General features: G+C 41.5%; 1 protein-coding gene across 4 annotated transcripts; it reads right to left on the bottom strand.

Annotated features, from left to right (window-relative positions):
* Window positions 1–82: 82 nt before the first annotated feature.
* On the bottom strand, window positions 83–20,102 carry ATG4A (autophagy related 4A cysteine peptidase). Of its 4 annotated transcripts, none has more exons than XM_087972040.1 (14): window positions 20,004–20,102; window positions 18,668–18,745; window positions 13,397–13,468; window positions 12,922–12,993; window positions 11,343–11,441; window positions 10,807–10,908; window positions 8,554–8,626; window positions 8,002–8,081; window positions 5,381–5,568; window positions 4,129–4,207; window positions 3,592–3,737; window positions 2,879–2,935; window positions 2,093–2,204; window positions 83–910 (listed from the first exon to the last, which is right to left on the bottom strand). In XM_087972040.1, the coding sequence occupies exons 5-14, from the start codon at window positions 11,401–11,403 to the stop codon at window positions 846–848; spliced, it is 963 nt and encodes a 320-aa protein (XP_087828166.1). In that variant the 5' UTR covers window positions 11,404–11,441; window positions 12,922–12,993; window positions 13,397–13,468; window positions 18,668–18,745; window positions 20,004–20,102; the 3' UTR covers window positions 83–845. The 4 variants fall into 4 exon arrangements, with proteins under 4 accessions (XP_087828166.1, XP_087828165.1, XP_026530417.1 ...); XM_087972039.1 differs by having other exon boundaries at window positions 13,397–13,471; XM_026674632.2 differs by lacking the exon at window positions 18,668–18,745.
* Between the last annotated feature and the right edge of the window lie 120 nt (window positions 20,103–20,222).

Genomic DNA, 20,222 nt, shown 5'->3' on the forward strand with positions numbered 1-20,222 from the left:
CCCCCCCCCCCCCAAACTGGCATCCAACCTATTCAACAGTTAAGAAATGAGATGCACAAATAAAGTGCTCTTAACAAGGGGAAACATGTAAATGTTTAATTTAAAATAAATAAGATACAGTTGAAACAAAAACATGTTTTCTTTTACTCAAGAGCAAAAGAGGTTTAATAATGATTTGAAGTTAAAAGTCAAAGTGAAAAAGGGTCATCATAATTGTAAAGAGACCTTCTGTATGTTGCAAGAACACGGGAGGAATCGAAAGGTTTGCCTTCCAGTCCTCTGCTTATATTAATGTATTTCCTAGAAACAAGAAACGTTTTTGAAAAATTGCACTTTTTATACGTGTCCTTCCATAAAAACACTTTGGGGTTTCCAAGTGCTGTGGCAAGAAATGTGTGGAGATTGAATAAAAAGCATGGCTTTCACCTGAATAGTTGAAAAAGAAAACAAGGCAATGACATTCACTCCTAAAAAATATTGTCCATTGAAGGAACAAGAGGTGAACGTTCTCCTTGACAAGGTGTCAGGCCTTCCGTGGGAGCAAAGCTATTGCATAATATTATAATTACCATCCGGCTATTGTTGAGGCTGGCAAGACCGTTCTCAGCAATATGACGAGCCAGTTCTTGCTTCGGGGTTCTCTTGAGAGCTCTTCTGCAGACGAGATTCTTTCCTTGGGGAGAAGCGGGGGGGGGGGTGGACAAACACAGGGGCTGGGGAACCAGGATCCATGCCCTTCTCAAGAAGTGCTTTTGGGGAACTGTTCTCCTGAGGTCTCGGGTCTGTTCACAGGCAGGCACTTCAGGGTGAGAAAGGCGCTGTGGTTTTACTCCGCCAGGTTGCCTTCATACGCTCAAGATCTCAAATTCTTCTTCCATTTCAAACAGCTTATCCGTGGAGTCAATGAGCTCTAAGGAAAATGGAGAAACTGGATTTCTTTGTAAAAACAGGCTGGCTCTTATATAAAAACCTCCCTCATTCAAGCTTTGTCAAGCTGGGGGGGTCGGGGCTGGGAACACCAAAAACTGCACTCCTCTAACTATAGGTAGTCCTTGACTTACAACCACAACTGAGCCCAAAAAAATTTTGTTCAGTGAATTTCACCCCATTTGACCACCTTTCTGCAGTTCTGTTAATTCACTGTTAAAGTCAGCAATACACAGTTGTTAAGTGAATCTGGATTCCCCACTGACTTCTCTTGCCATGATCCGGGGACAATGCAACCGTCATAAATATGAACCAGTTGCCAAACATCCAGATTTTGATCCTGCGACCATGGAGATGCTGCAACAGTCGTAAGTGTGAAAAATGGTCATAAATCCCTTCCCCCCAACCGTTGTAATGTTGATCACTAAATGAACCATTGTAATTCGAGGACTACTTATAGGTGGGAAATTGGATGGAGAATGGCTGTTGGAAAGCAAATGAGTGAGGAACAAATCAACCCATCAGAGACTGCAGGGACGTCTCCCAGTATAACTTAGCTGTCCGCAACAAGACGCCCTTCTAGTCCTTTCCGTTATGGTATCAATATGCTTACAAGGTGTCAGCAGATGCTTAATGTTGACTTCACCCCAATTGAACAATTTTTTTGATCCAGAAGGAATGGACAAGAAGTTTGCTCGTGCAAGCGAGCAAACTTTGGTCTTGATTCCAAATAGTTGCTTCAGAGCATGAAAGTAGCACTCACCAACAATTGCTGTACCTTTTCCAAGGAGTAAGGCAGAGGTCTCCAAACTTGGCAACTTTAAGACTTGTGGACTTCAACTCCCAGAATTCTCCAGCCAGCTATGCTGTGTTGGCTGGAGAATTCTGGGAATTGAAGTCCACAAGTCTTAAAGTTGCCAAGTTTGGGGACCCCTGGAGTAAGGAGTAAGTTCCACTGCTTTAAGGAGCTGCTGTTCAGAAATCTACTCCTTGGGGCCAAGTGTCCAAATAGGCTTAGGTCAGTTATAATCCTTGGGGCTTCATTCACACAACATGCTAAACTGAGGTTCTTTTGCAGTGGGGTGCTTTGTGTAAATGCAGAAAATGAATCCATTCGTATCATAATGGGGGAAATGAAGGAAATCCCTTTGAAACACCCCTTTACCTGCTCCGGTGGTGGTGACTTCTGGTTTTGTGGGAGGTATGAAAGGGGGCCAGTGTGGTGGGTGCTTCTGAACCAGCTCAAACATTCGTAGACTCTGCTTCTTATGTATCTCCTGGGAGGGCGGAAATGCCATTTGTAAATTGCAGCACTTAAGCAAACTTATTAACCACCCAACCCTCAAGAATTCAAAATGCCATGCTGAATGTTTAAGAGCTGGGGACTACAGACCATGCCTTCCTGCCCTTTCTATGTTTAACATTGTTTAAATTTTGTATGAAAAAATACAATCCAAAATTAGGTATTTATCATTTTTGAGCTATTTTTTTGCATCAGAAGTTCAAATTCACTATGCTATTTAATTCTTGTTCTTAAATACCAAATAAAGGGCATTAAAAGACAAGGAATGAATTAATTTCAGGCCAATGAAAACCCATTTTTAGAAAGTAATAGCTGTATTTTTCTATTTCTGACTTTCTTTTGGGATCACTCATGCAAGATCACAGTTCCATTTAAAACACCATATATATTAAGCGCACAAAACTCCAGAAGGCTTGTAAAGCGCTCTTCAGGAAGACAAGTTTTAAAAAATATCAGCACAGCAAAGAAACAACAAAATAATTATAATAATATTCAGTACAATGGAATAAACAAGCATCAAATATGAATCTCTCTCTTACAATCTTTCTATCCCTCTGGTTATTATCAATCCTTCTAATAGTAAATCTGTTAAACACAAAACAAGAAATGGTAATAATTTTCAAGTTTTATGCTTTCCCTAATACTTGCCTTTTGCACAAAGCTACACCAGTTATCAAAGTCCTTTTCTTCTTTACAAAAGAATCCCTGTAACAATTGAAGAATATTAGAAAGGAAAAACAAGGAATAATCCAATGATAGAAACATTTAGTCATTATACATTCTTTTCAATTCTCTCAGAAGGGTATTAGTTGTTATTATTAGGCATCCTTGAAACAGTAAGCTTAGGTGCTAATGCAAAACACAATAATCAGAACAGATTCAAAATGGCTTTTTCATCACAGTAAAACTAAGCCAAAATACACAGATCAATTGTATTCACAAGGCATGCTAAGCTATTGCTTGGTCTATCCAAAACTCTTTTTTTTTTACAAATCACAGCAGCTTAATGTACGTAATATAATATACTGTCAAAACAAGCAGACTAGGCTATAGGTTAATCTGTTGTATAAATGTCTAAAACAGAGCTCTCCAAACTTGGCAGCTTTAAAGATTTGTGGGCTGGCTGGGGAATTCTGGGAGTTGAAGTCCACAAATCTTAAAGTTGCTAAGTTTGGAGAGAGCCCTGGTCTAATGCCTAGAGTAGAACTTTGTTAACCATTTATCACAATTTCAACAAGAAATTTCTTTGAAAATGTAACTGGTATCCTGTTGCCTATGTTGGATTTCCTGAACAAGGCACATCCTTCTGGGTGGGGTGGGGTGTTGTCCACCTCCTCACTGCACCCCATCACAATACTTACTAATGCTACAGAGGGATCGAGGTTCATTATCTTCATCCGGTGGGGGGCTTGCTGGCAGTGGAAGCTATGGTCATCAACTGCACCACTCTCATCCGAATCTACAAAGACCTGGGTGGTGTGAGGGTCCAGGTAGATCAATTCATTTCCTACAAGGAAGAAGCAAGAAAGGGGTTGGATAGCCATGAGTGGAATGGAAAAACCGGGCAGCTGTGCATTGCAGGTGGACATTGATTTTGTCCACCTAAAATCCAGGATCCGCTAAAGCCCCAAATCTGAATTTCCATACAAGGGGGTGGGGATTCAGTCTTCAAATCAAGTCCTAAAGTACTCCTCTCTTCAGCTAAGAAACAAGCTGGGATGAATATGGCTTGTGTGAATCTTCCCTACAAGGCACGAGGCTGTGGAGAATAGACTGGACTCCAATCTTCAGTATATGCTCTTTACTGTGGTTTCTCTTCCCCTGGTGTTTTTATTTGCTACTTCAGATTTAGAAGAATCCTTCAATAGAACTACTGCAACAACTTCATTTTTCCTTACCCAGAAATCCTATAAAGTAGTAGGCATTGTTTGGTTTTCCTCCTAAAGCTCCTAAAGATTGCGGCATCTTAAAGCATTCCTAAAGATCCAAAGGAGAAAGAAAAAAATATATTTATGTCTTACTGTCCCCCAAATATACTATTTGTGCTTCTTTCCTTCAGCGACGGAATTCAAGGCAGCTTATTATCTACTTCCTCCAGGTAAAAATCTGCTTATTTTGGGACCAGTAGGGCACGACCCCCACCTGTTTTCTGAAAGCCCTCTTACAAAGATATACAAATCACAGAATTACAGAGGCATGACTTTTCTGTTTTCCTGGAAAAATAAGTTGGAAAATAGATGTCTTAATCTCCAGGCTGGCTTCTCAAATCTACTTGAGGTGGGAACTCTCCAAGCCTGCCAAAAAGCCAAACAGCTGAACATTCTAACCTGCCATGTCTGCCGAAGCAGAAATAAATTACATTTCTCAATCGCAAAAACGTCACTAACCTCCAAACTAGACTTACTTATCTGTGCATTCGGAATATAAGGAAGGATGATGTGAATTAGAAATTACGCAATGAAGAGCTTATGGAACCTCAGAATTGATTTCTTAAAACTGGGTACTTTAAAGATGGCCTAAAAAATCTGATACAATTTTAGCATTTTCACGAAGTGAAACGATGATCAGGCACGTTCATTTTTCTAGTACAAATAGTCCTCAACTTACAACAGTTAATTTAGTGACCAAAGTGATAACGGTGCTAAAAAAAGGGACTTATGACCGTTTTTCACGCTTACAGACCGTTGTGGCATCCCCATGGCCACGTAATCAAAATTCAGATGCTTGGCAACTGGTTCCTATTTATGACGGAGTCATGGGATCCCCTTTTGCAACCTTCTGACAAGCAAAGCTAATGGGGAAGCCAAATTCACTTAACAACCGTCTTACTAATTTAACCGCTGCAGTGATGAACAACTGTGGCAAGAAAGATGGTAAAATGGGCACAAAATTCACTCTTGCTTAGCGACAGAAATTTTGGGCTCAGTTGTGGTTGTAAGCTGAAGATTGCCTGTATCAATTCTTACCCTGGACCATCCAGGTCATTTCAGTGTTTCAATGGCTATACGTGTGTGTGTGTGTGTGTGTGTGTGCATGTGCATTCCTATATGTGTGTGTCCACATGTCTAAAAAAAACCAATTGACCTCTTATGGATGAGATCCTTCCTTAAGCCAACTGGCTACTCCACAACTTCTGCCAGAGAGGTCTACCTTAAACGCATCGACGTAAACCGGGTTGATGTGGTTGATCCCTAGGCGAAGGGGTACGATCAGCAACAGAGGCTTCCAGCTGCCACCAGGAGCTCCTGAGGTCTTGGCTGGGTTGACGGAGCTCCTATAGGACAGTGAACTGCAGTGAGACCTGGGGCAACCCTGGAGGGGGGCCCAGCACATTTTTTCTGGTGAAAAAGATAGGGAAAAAAAGAAAAAAGAAACCCTTATTCCTCAATCCCTTATTAATTTGTCAGTGGCCAAAGAATATTTTATTCTTTTATTTTATTTTTATTTGTCAATTGCTTATATAAGATAATAGGTATAAGTAAAAACATAGTTAGGAATACATGAATACATATAAGAAAAAATAAAAAATATATATAAAAGAAACAATAGGACAGGGACGGTAGGCACGTTGGTGTGCTTATGCACGCCCTCTTATTCACCTTGCTTAGAAATATTTTCAGCCTACGTCCCAGTTTAGCAAAGAAAATGAATCCGAAACAGACCGCTCTACCGATTTGTGAAATAAATGAGAAATTCCATATTCACAGGGATTTGGTGCTTAGGCCAAACCCTCCTTTTTGCAGAAAGAACCCAGAATTAAGAAAACTGTACTGGTCCTCCCTGCAATTAAGGAAGTCAGGAAAGCTATAAATATCAAACAGATGCATTTTAAGACTTCAATAAATAGGGAGAGTCTGTTTCTGTTATTATTCTATGTGGGTTGATCCTTCATTTAAGAAAGATTAGAAATCTGCAAAACCTTTCAAGGTGGAAGCATTTTGGTCATGATGCAGCCACGTTGCTCTCAGAATAGCCCTGCCATTCCTATTTCACGGCATAACTAAAGGCTGCAGTACTCCATTCTGAGATCAGAAGAACTCCGGTCAACCATTCCAATGTGGAAAGGGGCCATTTTAAATTTGGAACCTTTTCACCTCAAAGTTCCTTGAATACTGAAAAAGACATACACACACAGCAGAACAGCTAGCAATAAAAATATCTGTGCCATTTGATTTCCATTTGAGGGAACAAGAGAGAAAACAGACTATCTACGACAGGGGTCTCCAACCTTGGCCACTTTAAGCCTAGGGGACTTCAACTCCCAGAAATCCCCAGCCAGCAAAGGTACACGACAAACTACTCCTAAAAATAAAATCCTATGGTATCTCTGGACAGCTGAATAACTGGATAGAAGCACTCCTGTCAAACAGACAACAAATGGTCAAAATCGGGAGCGTCCTATCAAATCCAGTACCTGTCAATAGTGGTGTCCCCCAAGGCAGTGTTCTAGGACCAACTCTCTTCATACTCTACATAAACGACCTCTGTGATCATATTAAGAGCAATTGCGTTCTCTTCGCTGATGATGTAAAGCTGTTCAATACCACAGACAATACTGCTACCCTACAAAAAGATCTTGACTATGTATCCGAATGGTCAAACAAATGGCAACTTCAAATCTCAACAAATAAATGCTCTGTCTTACATATTGGCAAAAAAATCAGAAAATAAAATACAAGCTGAATAGTCAAGATCTTGTTGATGACCCAAGCTCTGTAAAGGACCTGGGAATACTCACCTCTAATGATCTAAGTGCTAGAGCCCACTGCAACTACATAGCCAAAAAGGCATTAAGAGTTGTTAACCTAATCCTACGTAGCTTTTTCTCTGGTAATATCACACTACTAACCAGAGCATACAAAACATTTGCTAGACCAATACTCGAATACAGTTCATCAGTCTGGAACCCACATTACATATCTGATATTAGCACAATTGAGAAAGTCCAGAAATATTTCACAAGAAGAGTTCTCCACTCCTCTACTCGTTGTAGAATACCTTATGCCACCAGACTTGAAATTCTAGAACTAGAAAACTTTGAATTACGCCGTCTTCGGTCTGACTTAAGCATGGTATATAAAATCATACATTGCAATGTCCTACCTGTCAGTGAATACTTCAGCTTCAACCATAACAACACAAGAGCACACAATAGATACAAACTCAAAGTAAACCGCACCAAACTTGATTGCAGGAAATACGACTTCAGCAATAGAGTGGTCAATGTCTGGAATACTCTACCCGACTCTGTAGTCTCTTCCCCAAACCCCAAAAACTTTAACCTTAGACTGTCTACCATTGACCTCACCCCTTTCCTAAGAGGTCTGTAGGGGGCGTGAATAAGCGCACCAACGTGCCTACCGTCCCTGTCCTATTGTTTCTCTTATTCTTTTATTTTTCTTATATGTACCCATTTCATGTATTCACAACTATGTATACACTTATACTTATTATCTTGTAAACAATTGGCAAATCAAATAAATAAATAAATAAATAATAGGCCTCATCCTGGTAACTGTATTCCTCTTCTCTTGTTCACAGTTTGCTATAAGCTAGAAATGACACAAGTTTTTTAAAAAATGGAATTTTAATTCAGGTAACCACAGGCAATATTTCCCAGGTTGAATTTGGGTCAGTCACCAGACCTAGAGATTTACTCTTCCAGGCGTTTAGACTCATGTTCTTTTCTTTTTCTTTTCTGGATTCTAAATGAGGCTTAAATGAAACCGGATTTAAACTTGCTCAGGTTCTGACCATGGTTAAAAACTTACTGATATCTTCAATCACCACAGTGTTGTCCATAGACACGTAAACTGCTAAGGAATTCCATTCGTCAAAGAGTGCAAGTTTCCTGAATAAAGCAAGACAGCTGTCAGTCAAAAAGCATGCTCAGTACAAGTAGCCCTCAACTTACGATGACAAATGGAGCCCAGATTTTATGTTGCTAAATGAGAAATTTGTTAAATGAGTTGTCACGTTTTACCACTTTTCTTGCCACATTTGTTAAGTGAATCACTGCAGTTGTTGCAAAAACTGATGGAGTTAGCAGAGATGGCAACATGGACTGTTTTGATGAAAGAAAAAAATACAAATACTTTTATTTCTACTTGGAAACCACTTCTGGATTTGTGCTTGAGGTGGGGAAAAAAATGAATGTGACACAGTGGACAGGTGCCCCAAATACAATTGTGACCGTGGGGACAGAGTGCAATCTTAGGATGAGTCACAAGTATCCTTTGGGGATCTAACTTTCAACGGTCATTAAATGAGGACTACCTGTATAAATCCCACACACATATTGCAGAATACACATGCTGGCTTACTTCAGTACTTGGGCAACAGTATTTGGTCCAAACCATTCCCCAATGGATTTTCCTTCGCCAACGCCCATCTGCGCTGTGTGGATCAGGAAGAGAAACAGACAAAAAATAAAAATGTCAGAAAGTGACATTTGCCTGTTAAATGGAAATTTATTTCAATATTGCATTTGTGTATCTCTCAGAAGAGTCCAGGATCAAAACCATCTGGAAATATTAACCCACGTCAAGAGTATTTTAGCTGAACTTTGGGTGGGCAGAAGGGTGAGACGGTCCAGATGCAGATCTCTCGGTATTCAGCTCCCATCATGCTCAGCATAGCTGGGGGATTCTGGGAGTGAAAATCTACCCCTTGAGAGGTCAACCAGAAAGAACTTGCAGGCCCCCAGCCTTAGCAGAAGCAGAAATGGGGAGGGGCATGATGCCAGCCTGCAATGCTATCAACGTATTTCAGTTGCACAACTGAAGCAAAGTGCTTTAACATGGGCTGCCTTTGAAATGTGTGGAGGGCTAATCTTCAGCAGACTCTTGAAATGGGAAGCGTGGGGTTTTCACCATTTCAGGGCAATCCGGCCGTTCCAAGAGACACTGAAACTGCTCACAATCAGCTCTAAAGCTGCACATCATGTGGGACTATATAGTGTTTCAGAGACCGAATCCTCCCTTTTGAAACCCTGCCTAGATTTTAAGAACTGAATGAAGAAGACCGCTGGAGTGCAACACTGACACTAGAGGTGTATTTGGCAGGAATATGAGAGAGGGCCTCTTCCAAACACTGGAGCTTTCTGGCAAGCCAAATCAACAAACAAATAGGCTATTTTTCAGACAAACTTTTGATTTGTATGAAGTTTCCCGAGGTCCATTTTAACTGGCAGAAGGTAATTTAATTTCAAGGACCTTTATTTCAACTATTTTGCATTCTGCTTTGACTACAATTGTGTCATCAACCCTGAAGCTGACCAGGCTGTGGCCATTTTCTTTTCTGTAGTTTTTTCTATAGAGACTTTATTCGGAGGCTTCAGGCTTGACACGGCCTGGAGTTGAGGGGCAGGGAGGGGGGTGTAGAGATAACTGGGATGCTGTAGCCAAAATAAAATTATTTCCCCAGGGAACCAAGGACGTTGGTTGCCACAGGTGTTTGGAAGGTGAAGACTGAAGGCCACCAACAATCAGACTGTGTGCTGATTGGATCATGTGACTGATGACTGTGGGGAAGTTACATACGTTTACTTTTAGGTAAAGGTCAAGGTTCCCCTCGAACATACGTGCTAGTCGTTTCCAGCTCTAGGGGGAGGTGCTCATCTCCGTTTCAAAGCCGAAGAGCCAGCGCTGTCCGAAGACGTCTCCAAGGTCATGTGGCTGGCATGACTAAGCGCTGAAGGTGCACGGAACGCTGTTCCCTTCCCACCAAAGGGGTCCATATTTTTCTACTTGCACTTTTTACGTGCTTTCAAACTCTTAGGTTGGCAGAAGCTGGGACAAGTAATGGGAGCTCACTCCGTTATGCGGCGCTAAGGATTCGAGCTGCCAAACTGCCGACCTTTCTGATCAACAAGCTCACCTCTTAGCCACTGAGCCACCGCATCCCTACTTTTACTTTTAATTGAGTATAAAAACGGCAGGAAAGTAGACTGTGCCAATACGATATGTCCCAATAAAATGTTATTTGAAGAATATTCCTGCCTCGGAGTTCTCTTTGTTGGGGATGTGTTACTTGGAACCTTGACAGGTGTATTTTCTCTTACATTTTAAACCAGCAACAAGACCCAAAAGTAATACAGGAACCAAATTACTATGATTGCAACCATGGTTTAGTATAGTGTACAAATTTAGGGGTTTTTTGTGTGCATATGCCTTCAAGTCATTCTTGACTCCTGGCGACCACCTGGACAAGTCCCTGCAATTTTTTTCAGAGTAGTTTGCCACTGTCATTTTCTAGGGCTCAGAGAGAATGACTGGCTCAAGGTCACCCAATTGGCTTCATGCTTATGGTAGGACTAGAACTCACGGTCTCACTACACATCATATAGTTATGATTTTGCTTGGTATGATTCCATGCTGACACTTGAGGATCTCCCTAGTATGACATCAGTATTGGCTTCTCTTTTGCCCAAACTCTTCTCATTTTTTTTTTAACTTCGTGGTTCTGCCAACACTTGTCTTTATTTCACTTCCAGATGGGATTGTGCCTTAATCTACCACCCTCCAAATGACACAATAATTAGGACTACACAATGCTCTTATAAAATCTACACTTACCCATTTGCTGAATTGAGTAACAGCAATCTTTTCTGTCCAGGAAGCAGCACAAAATCTTTTTATATTCTTCTGGTTGCTTTTTGTATTCCTCCCACTGCCAATCTTTAAGAAGAAAAAATATATTAGAGATTTTAAATGTTCCCACCAAGGACAAAGGGTAAAACAACTAAAGGTGATCATTTAAAGAAAAAGTTGTATATTGCAATCCTTCTTAGAGGACGGTCTGCTTCAATGACTTCCGTGGGATTTGCTAAGTGACATATAGCATCTCTGGCAATAAAATACTCTGTGTGCATTTTCAGCCAATCCCACAGAGGTCATTAGAGCAGACTGTCTTCTAAGTAGATGCCATAATGGAAAGGTCTATATGGATGTGGTGTTATGGACATCTAGCCAGCCAGGGGCAGCATTTGCCGGTTCTCCGAACTGCACAGAATCATAACAACCAGTTCTATAGAACCGGTCCAAACCGGTAGAATCCCACCCCTGGGAGGAGGGAAAGAGAGAGGGAGAGAGAGAGGGGGAGAGAAACTTACCCCTTCCCAAATGTTGACAGATCAGAGCCTGAGCCAACATCATCTGTCCACACCGCAACATGCAACCCCAGCCAGCATCTGAGGAAGGACCTGTACCTCCTTGGGAGTGAGAAGCACATGCTTAGGTCATCATAAAAAAGGAAGGCACAAAACCTGAGGCTTCCTTGGATCAAGGGCCCAAGTTTTACCCCAGGAACCAAAAGAATCTGCATCTGCCTGCTGCCGTTTGTAACCAGGCCATTTCATAGCCTGGTGAAAAGGAAGGAAGAAGATCAAAGGCATTTACAAAAAAGATTTAAAATCTTTTTAAGATTTGCTCCATAATCTCATCAATTTAATAACCACGTCACAGACATGAACTGTAAATGTGGTGCCATTTTCAATTTCAACCGTATATTCCCATCAGAAACAACCCTGTCATAAGTGTACTTTTAGAAATAAAGACACCCCTGCTCCAAATAATCTGGGGAAAGAAATCCCACCCCTCCATGTGCATGAGGTGGCCACACCCATCATTTTCCACTCCATTCCACTGCTTCCATCCAATTATCCTCAAATACCTTAAGTAGAGTTCCTGGCTATCCAAAGTTGCTCTTCTCTGATGTAAAAGAGGATGGAGAAGGTAAACTTTTCAATGGAAGGGGGAAACCCAGCTACAGCAGCCCCAATTTTATCCCCCCACAGGAAGAGCCAGTTTAAATGATTATAGGTAAACCTCAATTTGCAACCAGTCACTCAGTAACCGCTTGAAGTTATAATGGACACACACATCCCAATCTATTTATGATCCAATTTTGAAGTTAGGATGACCTCAGCCCTGCGGTCATGTGATTGCATTCTGGTCTCGCTTGGCAACCTGCTCACTTTTATGGCTGTTTGCAGAGTCTTGTGGTCACATGACAATGATTTCCGATAATTTTTTTTTTTTTTGCCAGTTTCCTGTTTGCTTTCTGTTTCCAGCAAAAAATGCCGATTGGGAAAATGGATTCACTTAACAATTCAAATGTTTGCTTAATGACTGCAGTGTAACAACCTCTTCAAAAAAAAAAAAAACAAGACGAAAAATCAGATCCAGTCACATGGTGGCCCATTTAATGACCACAATGACTTGTGACTGTAATTCCAGGCTCAAATATGGTCATAAGTTGAGGACCGCCTGTATTTATGTCACTCAAGAGAACCGTGTCAGACTCCAAAGCAGGGGTGTCAAACTCGTGGCGTCACGTTGTCATCACGTGATGTACCGCGACTTTTCCCCTTTGCTAAACCGGGGGTGGGCGTGGCCAGTGTGTGACGCATCCTGCTTGTGGGCCCGCGAGTTTGACACTCCTGCTCTAAAGGGTTTGCTGGATCTAGGCTTAGGGCTAGAAGTGCAGGGTCTGTTCTGCCTTGAGCAACATCAGGGACAAGCAGATATAGCTGAGGCCTTTTAAAAACAAAAACACAAAAAACCACCCACTAATACTGGCAAGAGCTCCTGTTCAGAATAACTGGGTCATTCTCTTATAAAATTCATGTTTTCACAAACAGAAGGGACTGAGAGGGGCAAAACCCCATCTGGCCAGGAAGCAAAACTTACCAATGGGTGAAAATTTTCTTCTGTAGGTAAACCAAAGACGAGAGCCGATATCCGAAAGCAGCTTAGATTTTTCTAGAATTGAAAAAAGTAACAGCAGGTGAACACAAATGCTGTACTCCTGCCATATTCTACTGAGCCAAGAAGACATTTAGGCATTCAGAAGTGTAAAACTTGTTTCCAAGTGGCCTCTCCCTTACTGAAAAGTTACATTTCCCCCCAATTTGCTTTTCATTCGTCAAAGCCAATGCAGTATCTGATAGTTCATTGTAGAAATGAGGTTTTTTTCCCTCTGCCTCTTGCTTAATTCCTTTCAATTCGAAGTGGAATCTTGTCTTTTAAACCTGTCTTCTTCTTTACTTTAAGGGCTCTTAAAGCACTTGTAATTAATACCTGGCATTATGTTGACTTTCAAGGATTTCTACTCTTTCTAGAGATTGCCAGAGAAGTAATATGTAGCTTTTAATTCCAAATTTACCTGTTTTCAGGTGGTGCTGTCTTCCTAAAATCCAGGCAGGCTCATCTGTCTCAGGAAGGTCTTCTAAGTAATCTACTAAAATAATAAAAGTAATTTTTAACTATGGTAGATACATATTTATTTGATTTACAGAATACATGTCCATAAATATACTTCTTTAACTATAGCAATAGCACTTAGACTTATATACAGCTCCACAGTGCTTTACAGCCCTCTGTGTGTCAGCATGTTTCCCCAACAATCTGGATCCTCATTTTAATGACCTAGAAAGGATGAAAGGCTGAGTGAACCTTGAGCCGGTCAGGATCGAACTGCTGGCAGTCGGCAGAATTAGCCTGCAATACTGTATTCTAACTACTGCACCACCACAGCTCTTATACACAATATACAATTAAGATGTCAAATGCTGTACTTTAAATTGAACATCAAATAATTAAATATTAGATATAGAATTTGTTTTAGAACTAATCCCAGAACAGGCAACTTTTTCTACACAGAGGATTTGCTCATTTGCTCTCTGAGGATACCCTCCCAAAAGTAGGAATAGCCTAGCCAAAATATAAATTTGTTTTAGTTTCACACAAGTCTATAATGCATCCCATGTGTTTCTATTTATTGAGCGTTTTACATTTTGCATGTTACATTAAACATTACAAATTAGTAACTGTGGAGAAGACCTTGAGATTTGTATCCCAAATTCACAGGAATCTCATGCAATCTTGCCCTGGATTGAGCTTCCTTACATGCACTCAGATCTCATTTGCTTTTAAAAGACTGAAAGTAATTCCTCTTACATTTAGTCAGACAATGACCTATGCCATTTGCATGTCACAGTGTGATGATGAAAGCTGATCTATTTTGGCCACAGCCAAATATTATATACTGCGGTCTATCCTTTGAGACCCAATCCCCAACTGCCTAGAAGGGCTAAAAGAGATTGCCTCAAAGTCAGTTCCTTCTTCTAATTCCTCCCCCAGTTACAACAATCAACACAAGCTACCCCTCTAGAAAGGGATACAGAACAGGAAGAAATGTTTTGGAAACTGTGTGGATGTTTTAATTTTCTCATTCTCCTCCCCCTCACCCCGACCCTTAGTTTAGCAAAACGAAAGTAACCTCAGAAATTGATCTAAGATTTGAAATCCAAAGTAGAATTAAATGTACTGATCAATACTGCTTTGAGTTTATCTATGGAGATTCTCAACCATCCAGGTTATGGTTGTCCTAAAGGTGTTTTTTCCAAAAGGCAACTGGGCTACCTTGTTTTTTTTTTTTTCCTTTAAAAATATTTCGCTTCTCATCCAAGAAGCTTCTTCAGTTCTGACTGATGGAGAATCATTTTCAAAGAAAAAAACCCAAAAAAGTCCGATTGCCTTTTGGAAAAATTACCTTTGGGACTGTTTTAAATTATTTCCACCAAGTAAACATAACCAAATAATTTAAAGAGATGAAAATGGCCACAAAGGGTCCTCTGAAACCCAAAATGCTTTAAAGGATAATATAGGTGTATGCCTTTCATTTTCAGCATACTCTTTTGCAAAGCCTAAGTCTAGGGTCCTAAGACTTCCAACTAGAGTATGTGCTTAATTCAATTCTCATTAGTACCAGTAATAAAATATATTTTGAAAACTATGGTATTTTTTTTAATGCAGAAAGAATGTGACATGTAGCTTGCATATTAATTATCATTAATAGAATAAGATTGTTGGAAGGTATACAAGGAAGTAATAAGGTTGTGTAAATAGTAGAAACAATGTGGACATTTTAGCGTTGAATTCCTCATGTTTGAAAACATGTTTATGCTGCTCCTTGCAAGTTCAGATTGACGCTACACCAAGGACCATGATGTCATCCGTGAGCTAATTTTGACACATGAATATCTTCTAGGAAAACCATCCAAATTAGACTCCCATTTGCCAAGTCCCAATTATTTTTCCAACAAGAAAGGAAGCATTCTAAATGTTCATATTTCAGCTTTAAAACTATGCTTTAAAAAAATAAACTTGCCTCAAGCATGTAGGTAAAATTCTCAAAATTCATGCACCCAAATGCCAAGATTGGTTGGCTCCTTGGTTTCAGCTATCATTAGGATTAATGGCACAGATAATGCCTCCAGCAGTAGAATCCAATAAATGGTTACTTAAGAAGTGCCACACGTTATAAGCTATATATAAACCTTCTGCAATAGCCCAACTCCCTGTATTGACCAGTCAGGAGAAGCAGCTTCCCCTTATGACCTCTGCAGTAGTTTCCAGAGCATTTGGGGAGTTAAAGGTCACCCCTATCTCTCCTCCCTATGAGTGTCTTCAAGGAGCAAGGGATAAAGTATGTGTCGCAACATGAACTTTGCTCCTCGGAAGATCTTTTGTACTTGAGACACAAGTACAAAAGGGCAGAGCTTGGGGTCATGACTCTACAATGCACAATTTGACACCTGAGGATCATTACGGCTACCTCGATACCTATAATTCTAGACCGGAAGCACCTCATGGAAGGACTTCACATTGGAACAGGGTCATTTGTTAAACCTACTCACTTGCTGCCTAAGAAAACTTGATGTGCAGTATTAAAAAAGTTAAATTTACTTTGACCCAAGGCCAAAAAGCGGAATATAGTTACAGATTCTAGACACCCTGTATTATGAATAATTTGCAAACAAAAAGAATAGAGTGTCTTTTTCTCCACCCCAAATCTCTTACAGTAACATTGATTAGCTGCAATGCGCATGCTTGCTGTTCTTCAGGTCCCTAACATGCGTTTAGTCTTCTCTACCCATGAGCCTCCCAAATGGGCTGAGAATACAGTACTGAGTACAGTACTGCTGGCACTGTGTGGTTGACCACAATCTAGACTAGTTTTTCGTAAAAGCTTCACTTTTAGTCCCAAACAAGTAAAAGCACCTCATTTAATCACAAAACATATTAAGATGTTTAGAATCATCATGACCATTAAATGACAGTACAGGTAGTCCTTGACTTATGGCCATAATGGAGCCCAAAATTTATGTTGCTAAGTGAGACATTTGTTAAGTGAGTTTTGCCCCATTTTGGGACGTTTCTTATCACAGTTAAGTGAATCATTGCCATTGTTAAGTTAATAACCTGGTTGTTAAGTGAATCTGGCTTCCCCATGGACTTTGCTTGTCAGGAGGTTGCAAAAGAGAAACAAATGACTCTGGGACACTGCAAGAGTCATAAATAAGAATCAGTTGCCAAGTGACTCAGTTTTGATCCTGTGAGCATGGGGGGTGCTGCAATGGTCATAAGTATGAAAAATGGTCATAAGTCACTTTTTTCAGTGCCATTGTAACCTTGAACAATCATTAAATGAATTGCTGTAAGTTGAAGACCTGTATATCACTTTAGGATTCTAGGGGGGAGACAGTGCAGTTATATAAAAGTAAACTAGGTACTTGTACACAGAACTGTATGATATATTTTAAGGAATGATGCTTTTCCAAAGAAAACTGCAGTCTATAACCAGATGAATCTGATACTAAACCGCTTAAATTTCAACTAAAAATGAATTTAGAAGACTCTACAGCAAAAACTCCAACAAAGCTTTCCTTCTAACTACTATACACAGAGATCTATCTAACTAGGAAATTCTCTCTTCACACCCTATGTTTCTATCATGTGCCCACACATGCAAATATTCTGTACACAGAGTAGGAAGAACACCAATACTGTACTTGTAATTGTATCCATATTTTACATAGTTAAAATCCTGCACTAGCCTTCCCTCCAGTCTATTTAAATAACAAAAAGTTTAATGCAATGTATTAATTTATAAATGTAATGTATAAATATATTTAAAAAAAACAGCTATTGATATTTAAAACAGCATAGTTTAATATTCAAAATACGCTATAACATAAAAGAAGCTGATGCAAACCAGCTTCTTTATGTAAGAATAACAGATTCATTAAAAAACATTTTACAACTGAACAGTATGGTATGGTATCTATCTCAAGCTTTCATAGGGATTTTTTTTTGTTACTGCACACTATAGGAGATATTCTCCATTGGCTAAAATTGCTGTAATAGTTGCAGCCCTACCTGAAGAGAAATAGTTTAACTCAAATAACCTCCAACTAAGTTTACTGTAATGTGTTATATAAATGGAGCCGTCTTTGTTTTTCAGACACTTATTTTATTTTTAGTGCTTTCAAGTGAGTGTTAACTCCTGGCAATTGCCTGGACAAGTCCCGCAGTTTTCTTGGCAGGATTTCAGAAGTGGTTTTCCCTTGCAGCCTTCTTCTTGGGACTGAGGGAGAAGGACTGGCCCAAATTCACTCAGCTCGCTTTGTGCCTCAGGCAGGATTAGAACTAACAACTTCCCAGTTTCCAGCCTTATGCCTTAACTACTACTGCACCATTCTGTCTCTTCTCCCTTCTCTCTCTCACTTCTAGACACTGCAATCTTCTAAAACCAGTATTGGTCATACATAATCTATTTTTTTATACAACTTCACAGAGTTCTTTGTTCATTTTGTAATATCACTCAGCGCCAGAAGTTTGTTAATCTCTCCTTGGTACATTTATTTCCCAAGGTAAGGAAATAACTGGTTTAACACACTGGGTCTAGGAGATTGAAATAGAAGTCGAGAGGTTACTTGCTTGAAATTCACTTCCATCACCAATTTATAAATCTCTCTCTCTCTCAACCCCATAATGCTTACATTGTCTTTCCATACCAGACTGTGGAGGCTGCAACACGTTCACACTACATGCTTCAGGTCTTTGCTGAAATGTACATAAACACTTGCAATAGTCAGCTCAAGAATTTCCCTAGGTTGCCCCAGCTGCCTGATGCACTGGAATTCAAAACGAGCAAACCAAAAGCCCACGTCATGTTTGTGAAATTTATTAGATCTAAAAAAAAAAAAAAAAACCCTGACTGCTGGAGTTAGAATGGAGTTGAAGCCAGTTGTAGATTCTGTGGGGTTACTTATTTACGGCAGGGCTTCCCAAACTTTCTGTTACCCAATACCTCTTATCAGAAAATCCTTTTGACTTCACGTAGGTAAAATCCTGTAAGTCAGTTTAAATATCCCTGTTGGGATTGGGAAATGGGTTCATGGGTCCATTGCCCAGAGCAAAAGCACTTTTATATCCAATTTTGCATAATTTACCTAACTTTGAGAAGCACCGATATCCTGGAACATTTTCCTCTCCATCTATTGTGAGGGTCTTCCATCCTCAAACCATTCCCAGTCACCCACAGACAAGCATCGATATATATATTTTTAAGTTATCCCTTGCTTGTCACTCAGGAACTCAAGGCAGCATATCCTCCTTCTACTTCACAGCCTTGTTGGCTGAGGATGATGGGCGAGGAGTCCAAATCCTATGGAAGACACCAGGTTGGGGAAGCTTTTAACAGCCCTGTTGGCTGAGGATGATGGGCGAGGAGTCCAAATCCTATGGAAGACACCAGGTTGGGGAAGCTTTTAACAGCCCTGTTGGCTGAGGATGATGGGCGAGTGTCCAAATCCTATGGAAGACACCAGGTTGGGGAAGCTTTAACAGCCCTGTTGGCTGAGGATGATGGCGAGGTGTCCAAATCCTATGGAAGACACCAGGTTGGGGAAGCTTTTAACAGCCCTGTTGGCTGAGGATGATGGGTGAGGAGTCCAAATCCTATGGAAGACACCAGGTTGGGGAAGCTTTTAACAGCCCTGTTGGCTGAGGATGATGGGTGAGGAGTCCAACCCTCTGGAAGACACCAGGTTGGGAAGCTCTTTAAACAGCCTTGTTGGCTGAGGATGATGGGCGAGAGTCCAAATCCTATGGAAGACACCAGGTTGGGGAAGCTTTTAACAGCCCTGTTGGCTGAGGATGATGGGCGAGAGTCCAAATCCTATGGAAGACACCAGGTTGGGGAAGCTTTTAACAGCCCTGTTGGCTGAGGATGATGGGCGAGGTGTCCAAATCCTATGGAAGACACCAGGTTGGGGAAGCTTTTAACAGCCCTGTTGGCTGAGGATGATGGGTGAGGAGTCCAAATCCTATGGAAGACACCAGGTTGGGGAAGCTTTTAACAGCCCTGTTGGCTGAGGATGATGGGTGAGGAGTCCAACCCCTCTGGAAGACACCAGGTTGGGGAAGCTCTTTAAACAGCCTTGTTGGCTGAGGATGATGGGAGCGGAGTCCAACCTGTCTGGAAAGTACCAGGCTGGGGAAGACTTTTAAACGGCTGAGGATGATGAAAGCAGAGCCCAACCCTTCTGGAAGATACCCGTCTGGGGAAGCCCTTACCGGTGGTGGGGGTGGAGGCCCGCCCAGAGATACCAGGTTGGGGGCTCTTCCAGCGTGTGGCTGAGGATGATGGGAGCGGAGTCCAACCTACTTGGGCGCCGAGATATCTAGGGCCATAGTGGCTGAGGATGATGGGGAAAGAAGTCCAACCTGACGCTGCCGGGGGGGGGAGAGCTGAAGACCGGCTGGGGACGATGGGAGTTGGAGTTCAACGTCAGGCTGAGGACAGCTGCTTTGAAGGCGGCTTGGGGGGGGCTGAACCTGAGAAGGGGGAAACATTTCTGCCTCGCCCGGCTCCCCTCCCGCCCCGAGAGGCGTCCCGCTCCCTGGGCAAGGCCGGGCCTCACCAGACTCCATCCTCCTTCCGCGTCACCGCCACCACCATCCTCTCATCTCCGCGCCGCCGCCTTCTTCGGCCGCTTCCTTTCTTTCCCTCAGGCGGCGGCGGCGGCGGCAGCGCCCAGCCTCCTCCTCCTCCTCCTCCCCCCGCGGAAAACAACACGGCTACGGCAATCTCCGCCCGCGCGGCGCACGCCGGGAGTTGTGGTCTCCATCGCGCGCCCCTG

Source organism: Notechis scutatus, chromosome 10, assembly GCF_049901735.1.
Source record: "Notechis scutatus isolate UNSWTSFEM ecotype Mainland chromosome 10, rNotScu1.2, whole genome shotgun sequence".
Classification (NCBI taxonomy): domain Eukaryota; kingdom Metazoa; phylum Chordata; class Lepidosauria; order Squamata; family Elapidae; genus Notechis; species Notechis scutatus.

Excerpts from the sequence above, each read along its gene's own strand:
- ATG4A (XM_026674631.2), bottom strand. Across the intron at positions 12,994-13,396 it reads ACAGCACCACCTGAAAACAG|AAAAATCTAAGCTGCTTTCG; the intron begins GTAAATTTGGAA and ends TTTCAATTCTAG. Across the intron at positions 8,082-8,553 it reads ACTGTTGCCCAAGTACTGAA|GAAACTTGCACTCTTTGACG; the intron begins GTAAGCCAGCAT and ends TGCTTTATTCAG.